At 47.4% G+C, this 12,347-nt stretch overlaps 1 protein-coding gene across 3 annotated transcripts; it reads left to right on the top strand.

Annotated features, from left to right (window-relative positions):
• Positions 1-5,684: 5,684 nt before the first annotated feature.
• LOC136467550 (U-box domain-containing protein 6-like) lies at positions 5,685-11,745 on the top strand. Of its 3 annotated transcripts, XM_066466302.1 has the most exons (7): positions 5,686-6,032; positions 6,138-6,258; positions 7,814-7,903; positions 8,370-8,555; positions 8,657-8,764; positions 9,104-10,296; positions 10,549-11,739. In XM_066466302.1, the coding sequence occupies exons 3-7, from the start codon at positions 7,847-7,849 to the stop codon at positions 11,321-11,323; spliced, it is 2,319 nt and encodes a 772-aa protein (XP_066322399.1). In that variant the 5' UTR covers positions 5,686-6,032; positions 6,138-6,258; positions 7,814-7,846; the 3' UTR covers positions 11,324-11,739. The 3 variants fall into 3 exon arrangements, with proteins under 3 accessions (XP_066322398.1, XP_066322399.1, XP_066322400.1); XM_066466301.1 differs by having other exon boundaries at positions 5,685-6,258; positions 10,549-11,745; XM_066466303.1 differs by lacking the exons at positions 5,686-6,032; positions 6,138-6,258 and adding an exon at positions 7,386-7,682 and having other exon boundaries at positions 10,549-11,743.
• Positions 11,746-12,347: the final 602 nt, after the last annotated feature.

The raw sequence follows: 12,347 nt of genomic DNA, 5'->3' as shown, positions 1-12,347 counted from the left end.
AAGCACAGTCAGACAGTCACCTTGAGCGGCCGAAGGAGATCCACGGCGCCTGCGCCGCCGCCCTGCGGACAGGAGCTCGCTGGGCGTTGAGCGCCCCACGGCCCCACCCGCGGCCCCCACCCCACGCTATGCGCCGGAGTAGACCAGTAGACACTGCCACACTGGACTGCTCTGGCTCAGGCAGAGCCGCAGAGGCAGCCGAGGTTGCGCGGCCTTTGCGGGAGCAGACGAGCGGGGTTTGTCGGGCCGTACGCAATTGTGGTCCGTGAGGGGGAGAAGACAGAAGATGGGCCCCAAACTATTTATTCCATGACCACTTATCCGGTTATCCCCCGTGTACGTACGCGGCCTTGTGGGTGGGCCTGCCAAATCGACGACGCGATGCGCGGGCCATGGCCCATCGCAAAGACGTGGGCTCGGCTTGCTCAGTCTGATACAACTGTACTGCACGGCCCATTTGTAACTGTACCATCTCGCGTCTGTGGAACATCTGTCTTGCAGCGCACACGCAAGGTTCCCGCGGAGTGAAGACTGAAGTTGCACTAGCCTTGGCCTGAGCTGGCAGCCTGGCAGCGCGATTGAAGTGCCAAGTCCTCGAACGTGACAGAATTGTTGGAGCCTTCCCGCTTGCTCATACAGACGGACGGATCGCAGTCGCAGCACACTGCACACCCGTCTGACGCTGATGAGGCCCCGAGACCCCGATCACCGCGGGGGCAACTTTACCAAATCAAGACCGGGACACCGGGTTGGTGAGGCGTGGTGGAACAAGCCAGCAACACAATCCAGCTCTCCAGTGCTCCACACGCACGAAGAAGAGCTCAACTCAAAGCAGGCGTCGGTGCTGCCGCCGTCGGTGCATACAAACTACCCGGGGGCCAGGTCGTGCAAAAGCGCAGGCGTCATACGCGCGTCTGGCGTCGTCAGATCCCGCAAGGCTCACGGCTGGCACTCGATCTGCTCCGGTCGGACTCGCTCTTCCTTCCATCCATCCTCCGTCACGTACTCACGTACGGTTCGTGGCTCGCGCGCGAGTCTACCGGCTGCCTTTATTCGTTCAGAGACATCGACGCGACGCCCTGAACCGCCGTGACACAACATGGCGGCATGCCGTGTATTTTTCTTCCTACTTGCTCGATAGGTTTCGATCGAACGTTGCGTTTGCGCCGACCGAAGTGAGCCGCCCTTCCCTGCTGACTCTCCGTCGTTTTGTCGTAGGCTAACATCGGATCACTGATAGCACCCTTCGCTAGCTGGCGCACGTTTCGTTTGGCGAAGTCAAACCCACACAGGCGTACTATATAGACCTTATTTAGTTCATCTCTTTAAAGTTTATTTCCTATCACATCGGATGTTGGACACATGCATGTAGTATTAAATATAGACTAAAAAATAACTAATTACACAGATTGTGACTAATTTACGAGACGGATTTTTTAAGCCTAATTAGTCCATGATTTTGACAATGTGGTGCTATAGTCAACATGTGCTAATGACAGATTAATCAGGCTTAATAAATTCGTCTCGCGGATTACTGAGGATTTCTGTAATTTGTTTTATTATTACTATCCGAATACTTTTCTGTGACATCCCAATATAACACCTGATGTGACATTCCTAAACTTTACTCCCTGAATTTAAACATGCTGTAACATGTGTGGTGTCTGGTGTGGAAAGAATCTCCAGGGAACAAGGTTTGCCTGTTGTGCGACCAGGACGAGAGCAAGAGCTCCTGGCTGGGCTGGGCCGGGCCGGGACGACCGTCAAAGTTACACGACGTTTCGTCCCCTGATAACTGTCGAGTGTCAACCCCTACGCTGGTGGTCACCGCGCGCTCGGTAGCATGCGCACCGGCGCACCGCACCCAGCAGGGCAGGCTTCTTCAAATGCGCGAAGCGGTCATGCACAAATAATACTAGTCGCGTTCGAAGTTTCAAGTTTGAAGCCATCGTGAGCGAGCATCGCCGTCGTATTCGTATCGCTCCTTTTTGCGTTTGCGTGTGTTGGCGTGTATTGGACTTTGGGCAAAGGCACGTACCATTCCATTTCCATCTCCTTTCTATACTCCTATCCACCTCGATGGCTATAGCTCGATCCCGTGTTGTCGTCACCAGTGGCTCATGCAGCATACGATCGAGTACCTTTCTTAACCGAGTGCATGACTGACCCGTCAGTCCGTCACCCAGCTTGGAGCCCTCGAGACGATGCTCACACTATTCTCCGATGCTCACATTCACCAACGAACGACGATGCCTTTCTCGGTCAAAAAAGGGTCGTGCACGCGTGCTTTTCCCAAATCCGATCCACTGCGGCAGATTCATATGCAACCGCTGCGTTGCGTATTAGCGAGAAACGGCACCCGGTCCATCGGTGTCTTTTATTTATTAATCTCTCTCTGGTGTCCATAAGAACCTGTGCAAAGTTTCCACGACGCATCTCGTGAATGACCTCACGCTAGTTTTAAACCGCCACACGTAGTAATATACTATGCTTTTCTTTTAAGACTTCGGCGGCATATGTACAGGAGGTCAACGGTCGAGGTTTGCCTGCCCGCGGCAGCGACGTCGCTGATCGCCCGATCGTGATGAGGTCGACGGCCGGCCTCTGCTTTGAACGCAGCTGCGTCCTCTCTCGCGCGGGGGTCGTGGTCGTCGAGTCTGTGTGCCGAGGCCCCGTCGCTACGCGCCACAGGAGACCCAGGCACGCGCTCGTGCAACACCGGCGGCTCAGAGCACGTACTATTCCATCTCAAAACGTGGCACGGTGGCAGTGAATGGCATCGTGGAACTGGAAGCCTGGAACGGGAGGGGGGAAAAAAGCGGGGTGAATCCGGGAACTGATTGGCGCCGGCGACTCGCCGATGAATCGGCATGGCGCGCACGGGGGGCACACGGCTCGGTGGTCCCCGTCTCCCCGTTGCCATCTCTCGCGCGGCCGCGTTCACGTGCGGCGGAGTGGGCGTCCACGCCGGGCCGCATATGGTCATCGATCTACAACACTGCAGCCGCGTGCCATCACAATTCGTAAACGAGACATGTGCTCATCAGGATCGGATCGACTACTAGTAGAAAAAAAAAAGGAAGATCGATACGTGTCCGTGGACACTAAAAAGAACGTGCCACACGGAATGCACAGAGCACCACTACCGGGGGTAACTATCGAGACAGAATCATCGTGTCCACCTGCCAACAACCACAACCCCATGTCCGCGACGGTTGCTCCGCGACACGTCGAAACACACAAACATTCCCCGACGTGCCGGATCTGTACGGAATGCGCAAAGTCTCATCATGCCGTCGGAGGAAACCAACGGGGGGAGCCTCCTCGCGCACCAGATTCAGTACGGAATGCCAGTGCGCGGCATCGGTAAGGCCCTTGCCAGGCGAACACGAGCCGCGCCGCGTCGAAACTGGCCACACCCCGGCCTTCGAATTGAACGCGTCGCGTCGCGTCCGCGGGGGAGACGTCGCGGTGACGGTGGCTGCAGATGACGAGCACGGCGGCGGGGGTCGATCTGACCGGTGGATCGAAACGGAGGCGAAAGATTCGACCCATCAGGCAGGCAGGCATCAGCCACCAACATGGATGGCCAGCGGGCCATCCCCTGTCGGCCAACGGCCGAGGCGAGGACGGACACGGCACCGATGGCTGGCCGGTCCATCGAATCGGGTGTCCCAGCCCAGGCTCTCGGTCTCGGTCTCTCGGAGGAGACGTTCGCGTTCGGCGTCCATCCGCGCGCGCCTTTTGCAGAAAGTTGCAGCGGCGATTGGCTCGTGGCGCACCGGTGTCGCTAGAAACGTCCACCGGCCCCGTTTCGCCGAACCCGGTTGCCTGAGCCCTTTTCATTCCACCACGGGCGAAGAGGAAGGCGCCACCGGCAGCAGAGATGCTTGTGACCGGCCCCGGCCGCGTCATCTCGCGATCGCAAGCTCCGGGCCACTGGCCACCTTCCTCTCGATTCACGATAACGAACCGCCTCGGCATTGGTCGCGTGATGCCCGTGCTACAAGACTCCTGCCGATCAAGAGTCTCTTTCGTTGGTTTCGAAAAGATTAGGAGGGTTTAGGTTACCTTTTTTTCCGAACGATGTGTCTGGCGGATTAGGTTCAGTTCGAGGGCAGCCAAAGCTTAAACTTGGAGCCACTCATCATCAGCAGACCAGCTTCTGGAATAAGTCAGCTCGTGATGGAGGGCAGCCTCTTGCAAGCACAAACATCTGTATCTGTATATAAACAAAGCTTTCAAGCTCCCAACCCGGTCGGGCGACTGACATCAGTCACACCTCGGCCGCCGTCAGGTCAGACCTGGCGAAGAATCTTCTCTCAACAGGCCGGGTCGTCTTAAGATTTGTTTGAACCACTTCTAGATTATTACAATTTAGACTATACTCTCTCCGTCCCTAAGTAACTTTAATTTTTTTTGTGCCGTACGGTTGACTAGATTTGTAGAAAAATACGTGCAACATTTATATCTTTAAATAAACTTATTATGAAAATAGATTCAACTATCTATCTACTGATATTAATTATGTACCATAAATATTAATATTTTTTTATATAAAATTAGTCAAAGTTATTTCTCGAGAAACGAGAACGACATTTATTTAGGGACGGAGGGAGTACTAGTGAACGCGGTCGTATATTACAACAAAATCAATACCTTATTAAATCTGGCTCTGTATTATTACTGGACGCTAATTGTTCTGACTCATTAGAAGACGAGTCGTGTGTCCACATCGCATATGAAACATGGAGGACGCGAGATTATTTTTCAAAGTAGAAAAGAAGAAAGATAGAAGAATCACTTTGCTCTTTGAAAATAGATAGATATAGATATGAATATATAGATATAGAAACAAAAATGATATTATAATCATTTGAACTATAAATTATAAAAATATACTTGGATCCTTATATTATAGGTGCTGGATTATATAATTTGATCTCCTGAGCATTTTCTATCCATTTGTTACTGCAGTGGTCTCCTATATGCCGAAATAGTTATGTGGTGAAGCTGATATAACAGTATGTTAATTGGATTATTGTAATCCAACCTATAATGAGGCCGCTCGGCTGGGCTGAATTTCAGTCGGAATTCACTGTTTACGGCTGAAATTCACTATTTATTCTCTCACAAGTTCATCCAGATTTCTCCAAATTTCTCCGAGCGAACAGGGTCAATCTAGGGTATCATGGGATATTTTTTTTGAGCAATTTATTATGGGATATTTGAATCACTAGAGATTATTTTTATCAACCAGGGTCTTAACTTACTGCTCACTAGCTTACTCTACTAACCTGCTGTCGTAATCCGGCGACGCAACCTGCTGCCTGCTGCTAATCCGTAGCTGTTTCCGGCTCCGGGGTGGGTGGCCAGCCGCCGCAGAGGCGGGGCCGCGTCGCGCTCACCGCGCTCGCAAATCATCGCGGATGGTGGCGCGCGGGGGTCGCTCGCAGCCACAGAGATCAATCGTCCAGTCGCCACGCGGGCCCCGCCAACACAGCAGCCTAATCTAATCTCTCTCCCCGGTCTCCCTCAGCCGAGGAGAACGCAGGGAGAAAGGGGGCCGAGGTGGCGGGCCCCGCAAACCGCTAGGCCCTCTAGGCCTGCGCGGAGGCGACGACCGGGAAGGTGATGATGTGGTGGAGTGCGGTGGGCTGCGCAGTCGGGAGAAGAATTCAGACACGAGCCCGAAACGAATAAAACACCAGCGTGCGCGGTGCGGGGCGCCGTGTGCCACTGCCTGCCCCTGCCCGCATCCCTCTCTCTCATCATTTCTTCCACGATTCCGTTCCATCCTCTTCCTCTCTCTCCCTCGCGGCGCGGGCGCTATCTTTATCCGTCTCAGCCGGGGCGGGTCAGCACTCAGCAGGTGCGAGAGAAACAGGGGAGAAGGAGAGAAGCAGTAGGGCCGCCGCCTTCCCTGATCGACTGCTCCTGCGTGCGGATTCAGGTGCCGGGCTTTTCCAGCCATGGTTCAGTGAGCCGGGTGGAATCCTTGCGCTGCCGGAGAAGGATCATATTCGTCAGCGGTTCGTCTCCTCTCTCCTCTCTCTATTTCTCTGCATACGTTTGTTTCAGCTTGTGGTTGCGGAAGAGGGAGTTTCCATTCTGATGTTCTTCCGGGGACAAGACAGGAGGTCCCTCTGTTCCCTGCGTGCATCGATCGTCTCCCGAGTTTTCGAGAGCACCCTCCGCCTCTGGATTCATTGCTTCGATCGATTCATCAAGCAAGTACCGGGAGATCTTCACGAGAAGGTTGGTTGCCTTCCTTTCACCTTCTGCTCTGTTTATGCTACCACTATTGGTGCTTGATGATTGTTTGTAGGGTTTCTTCTATTCTCTGCTGTCTTTCCCCTCTCTCAGTAAGATCAGTTCAGACGATTGCTTTATTTTCTAGAACTTATGAGAATTTTTGCCATTTCCATGAAAGATGAGCGGTCCTGCTGTCTGATTCTGTACCTATATCGAGGAATCAATTGTTCTCCTACTCCTGTCCTGTTCTTTCATGGGACCGAAAACCCCTACCTTTGTGTCGTCTACTAGGTCCACCCCTTATTATCTCGTAATAACAAAAGGGTCGACCTGTATTGTTTCTTTTCTCCTACTTGTATTTTTCTAATTTTTCCTGCACGAGTACTCGACCTGGTTGCCATTCTTGACTCATGGTGTTCTAACAGTCGTTTAATGTCATCTAACTCAAGGGAAAGACTTAGATAAGTGTAATTGATAGGGAATCATGTTACAAAGTAAATCTGCTTTATCTAGTTTCTACTTTGGCGGGCATAGCACTTGCAGGATGTAACTATGCTTGGTTCGTAGGGCTGAAAGTTTGTGAGGAGTTAAAGGATGGACTGGTACAGTTGGTGCAATGCGAAGTCAAAACTCAAAATGTTGATTAGTTTAGTTACACTAGAAATTTTGTCAGAGCGGTTTTAGAAGACGGTTCTTGGGCAAAAAAAAAAGAGGCCAAATGCTTATTACTATTTTTGAGAAAAACACACGAATATTGACAGTACGTATCGTGTTGTGTCAAAGAGAGCAAGTACTGCGGCAGTCAATATGCATTTAACTGAAGAAACATTTGTTTTATCACAATAAGAAATCGGAGAGGCATCATATCCACAAATTAATTGCCTTTTACCTATGGTGGGAGTTCAACTGAAATGAATGACATTTTGGTTCTTTTTTTAATGCCTCAATGTTAGAAAGAACAAAAAGGCAGATTTGACCAATTATTGACTTCTGCGTATGTTGGATAACTAGGAGTTGGCATAGGACTAGCACCATACATTTATGGATCACAGAATCGGAAGGTATTGACTATTAGGTCTACGAATGCTAATATTGGTCATTGTTCAAAATGTTATTTAGGTAGAGTTGACCCTGTATGATCTGTTTGTTTGATTGCTGACTTTTTGACATAGCACATTCACCATGCAAATCAATGGTAATAGGTAATTACTGGAAACATTGATGGCATGAATCTTTTCCAAAATATCCAAATGTCATTTGCTCTTTGTTTTAGATCAGGATAAAGGTAAATAATAGTCAAACTTTTCACACAATTCAAATGATGAGTAGATAAAGAAAGCTTGACCTTCCCTTTGCTGCAATGATCCATCATATCCTTTGAGATTAGACAGTTCTGGTTGACCTAACTATTCTATCCTTGATAATTGGTAAGTAGCTAAGCATTCACTTATGAAGTGCACTTGGACTTGATATGGTTTCAACAACACTATTCAGTGTCATCATAAGACTGGATTCCCCCCCAGATTCTTTCTGACATTATAATATTCGTCTTGAACAGTGTCATCATCAAGATTGGCAGCCTTCTTCGTGGATGGCGAACGGTAACAATGAAGTGATGGGTATATCTCAGCGCAAATCTTGCCCCAAGGTTAAATATTGCCCTCTTTTTTTCTAACAACAGTTTTTATTTTCATTGGAACATTAAGTGTATGGTCTTACCTCTGTCACGCAAGTAGGAAAACTCTTTGCATGTGGCAACATGTTCATATTCCTTTTCGTGATGCTAATATGTGCCTCTGTGTCATGGTTGATCGTGCAAATTTAAACACAAGTGAACTGTTGAATTTGCTAGACAATTTGAACTTGAATTGTGGTAGAAGTACAAATCCTTGTGTTATAAGGTCTGGTGACCTGACAAAAGTGAGGAGCTCAGTTTACCAATCTTATCTTTTTCAACAATTTTGTTTCGTTGCTATAAGCTTATGAGTCATCTTTCTAGATTATTCTTATAGATCTGTTTTCCTGTACATGTAGATACTATATTTGTTCTTTCCGTTTCATCATCTTGTGCCTATCATTGATGTGATTCATGCTTTGCTGTTTTGCTTTTTTAGGTTCACAGCTCAATGTGTAGTGAGCTGACAATGATGTTGGATAAGGTCTCTTCTATTCTTCCGTCAATAGAGGCTGCTCGACCAGGTTGTAAAGCAGGCATACAGGAATTATGCAACCTATACAATATTGTCGAGAAAGGGAGGTTCATAATCCTACACTGCATTGACTGTAGTAAGCTCTACTTGGTACGTTGTCTTGATGGGAAATAAGTATTCTGATATCCTATGCATATTGTTTTCGTGCCTTCTTTTTCTTTCTTTAATGATTTTGGATATTCATGATTCAGGCTATTACTGGAGAGACAATTGTAGCAAGATGTGAAAGGATCAGAGACTCACTGAGGCGGAGTTTGTTCCTTATTCAGAATATGGTTCCACCAGCACTAGCTAATCAGGTTAGCTGATATGATTTCATGTTTTAGTCTTTTTTTTTAATCTGTAAAAGTCAGTTCAATTGCTAGTATTGGTTTCAGAGCAAAATGACCGACTTGTCCCATTGCCACATTGTGTTCTGATAGCGTATAGAACAAAGTGCCACACCAACTTTTATGAAGTAGTGTTTGTTTTTACTTCAAATAATCTGTGTAATAAACTTATGTAAATTGCAACTCAACCCGAGTGTGCTCATTTTCACTCACAGGTATTATGGGGACCTATGCACATGAATATATTGCTTTATCGTATAAGTTCATGTATTACAATTTGTTTGACTGTTACTGCATTACTGCATACAGATTGCTGAAGTCCATAATGATCTTCGGGATGTCAAATTTGTTCTTGATCCAATGGAAGAAGAGGCTGGCAAAGCCATTTTACAGATGCTCCGGCAATCCGACACAAGTGAAGAATTAGAACTTGAGACATTCCTGCAGGCTGCTTCAAAGTTGGAGCTGACATCTCCTAAAGCAGTCTTAATTGAAAGACGAGCAATCAAGAAACTGCTTGACAAAGTTAGTGGTAATGATCCGAAAAAGGAGGGGGTCCTTAAGTTTTTCCTGTACCTCATTAAGAAGTATGGAAAGAGCATCAGACAGGACTCTGGTGAACAGAACGAGAATTTACAATCTGAAAGTCAATCTTTAACTCTGAGCACACCTTCCTGTGATGCCAGCGCTCCTGGAAAATGTTACACACCAACAGACTTTCAGATTTATGAGGATCACAGTAATATGTCTGGAGCAGCTACTCCACCTCCAGAGTTCTGCTGCCCAATATCAACAAAGCTAATGCATGATCCTGTTATAATAACATCTGGACAGACTTATGAAAGAGAATATATTGAGAGGTGGTTCAATGAAGGATATGATACTTGTCCTAGGACACAGATGAAGCTAGAGAACTTCTCCATGATCCCAAATACCTGCATGAGAGATCTCATTTACAATTGGTGCAAAGAGCATGGTTTTACAGTTTCCAATTTTATCCCTCCAAGCGAAAATGCTTACAGTTACTTACCAGAGCAATTGAATGGTTACTCTATGTCAAGTTTGCACAATGTTTCGGTACCTCTCATTGCTGGAAAGGCCAACAGTTTTGTGATTGATCACAGCAATACGTCTGTTGCATTATCTGATGCCAGTTATGTTTCTAATGCATCCCACGCTAGGGACATGGAGGATTCAAAAGATATTTCTCAGTTCTCTTGGAATGCTGACTATCAAAAGCATCTGTCGTTCCACAACTTCAACCAGGAGATGTTCCTGAACTTCTTTCATGAGCTGTCCATGCTCCCATTAGAACTGCAAGACAAGTCAATTAAAGATTTGAAGAACGTTCTTGATTATGAAAGTGAGGTTTCATATGCTATGATGTCAAATGGATTTGTTGAAGCATTCCTTGAATTCTTGAGAAATGATACTGGCAGCTACAGTGTGCAAGCTCAGGAAGCTGGATTTCGGTTTTTTCTTGCTTTTCTTTCCAATAGCAGGTAAGGTCACTTATTATTCTGATCAAATATGCACCCTTGCTTTATTACTCTTATGTTGGGCGTTCAGTAACATTAACATATGTATTTCCATCCTTTTTAGTATAACATGGCAAAGTAGGCTTACGCTTACAATCATCCTGCTTTATCACTATATTTCTGTATTCTGTTACTTAGTTGGTCTTGGGCAGTCACTTATATTCATACATCATATTTCACGAGATTATTTTCAAACATATATTTTCTTACATGTAGGGCTAAAGTTCAATCTATGAATGAAGAATCATTTCATCTGATCACATCCTTCCTTGATTCCAAGTTAAAAGTTAAAGCTTTGTTGACGCTGCTTGAGTTGATTAAGCACTTGAGTTGCCCAAAATCTCATGTGATGGCCTCTGTTGTTACTCCTCCATTGTTCAAAATACTGGCATCTGAAGATACTGAAGGCCTTGAATTGTCTCTGGAGATCATCTGCGAGCTTTCATCTGACGCTGATATAAGATCTTCATTAGTTTCAATGGGAATAATCTCAAAGCTTGTCCCCATCTTCACCGAAGGAAACTTTGTTGAGTGCTGTTTGAAGATTTTGCGGAACTTAAGCGACATGGAAGAAGCTGTAGTGCGTATTACAAGAACCGATCGGTGTCTTGCCTCTGTAGCAGAATATCTGGACACAGGAAGCCCTACAGAGCGAGAGCATGCGGTGGTTATACTTCTAGCAATATGTTCGTGTAGTGCCGAGGATTGTCTACTTGTAATGAAGGAAGGTGTGATCCCTGCCCTAGTGGACTTGTCGGTAAACGGAACCGAAGAAGCGAAAAGCTGTTCGACGAAGCTACTTCATCTTCTCCGGGACATGAGGCGAAGCGACCAGTTCACTAACTCATGTTCACAAAAAGTGTCTGCCACAGGCGCGGTAGAGGATGCTCCCAACAACTCAGTTCACAAGCAGCCGGTGTCAAAGTCGTCCAGGTTTTTCCAAAGAAAGCTGAACATCTTCTCAAAGCCCCGGTCACTCACGCTGTTCTGAGAACCGGCGAAGTTTGTTGGAGTTGGTAGTCCTTTTTAGTGGAAAGCGAGTAGTCCTTGACTCCTTGTACATGCTACAAAACTAACCACATTCTCTAGTGATGGTAGCGCTTGTATTGTCCCGAATGAGATGCTTGATGAGATGATAGATTTTCATCCTCATGTATTTCAATAGAGCTTGTTAGTGGTTATAGCACTGTTCTTCTGTGTGTAAGTCAGTAGACACATCACCTTTCTATTTGGCGGAAAGCTTGCTGTTTTGTATCGGGCTGTTCCCAAGATACCTTTAAAGCCTGAATAGAAGCTTGTTTTCCCAAGATCATGTTCATATTTTCCCATTACTTGATACTGGCCCTGTTTGGCTCGCTAAAATTTAGCCGTTGCCGCTGCTGATGCTGATTTGTTGTGAGAGAAAAACATTGTTCGTTTGCTGAAAAGTACTGCTGAAAAACAGAGCCACTAGTTGGCATAGAATACTGCCCTCTGCAACCTAATTTGATGCTGCTATGTACTCTACCTACATGCTGTGGGGGTGTGGGCGTTCTGAAAGTTCACTTACAGTCAAGTCCCTTTCCAGACGAGGGGAACAGAACAAACCTCCCATGATCCCATCCCATTGGCTGCCCATTCCAAATAAGCTCACATCACATGGGGGCTACATCTCCATCTCCATCCGAGTCGGCAGCCTCGAGTCAAGTCAGGTCATTGCCCCTTTCCCGGCTGATGATGAGTGTGATGAGCGATCCATCACTGCACTGCAGTGCACCCGTCGGTCTTCGCCCTGGTGGAGCGCACGGGAGTCCGGCCGCTCGATCGTTTCTTCAGTGCCAAGGCACTATCACGAAGCTCACGATCATCTGGCGACCTAGCTCCGAATCTGTCGCAGGAGAAGTTGTTCGAAGCAGTACCTACATCTCCATGCCCATGCTCCATACATACATGCATGTTCCCAAACACCGCCGTTTCGTCGCCTGTATGTGCCGATCTGCGTCCCTCGCCTATGCCCATGGACTGCTGCTCGTCTG

Source organism: Miscanthus floridulus, chromosome 7, assembly GCF_019320115.1.
Source record: "Miscanthus floridulus cultivar M001 chromosome 7, ASM1932011v1, whole genome shotgun sequence".
Classification (NCBI taxonomy): domain Eukaryota; kingdom Viridiplantae; phylum Streptophyta; class Magnoliopsida; order Poales; family Poaceae; genus Miscanthus; species Miscanthus floridulus.
Note: the sequence above shows the minus strand (reverse complement) of the source record. Positions and strands in the feature narration are given on the sequence as shown.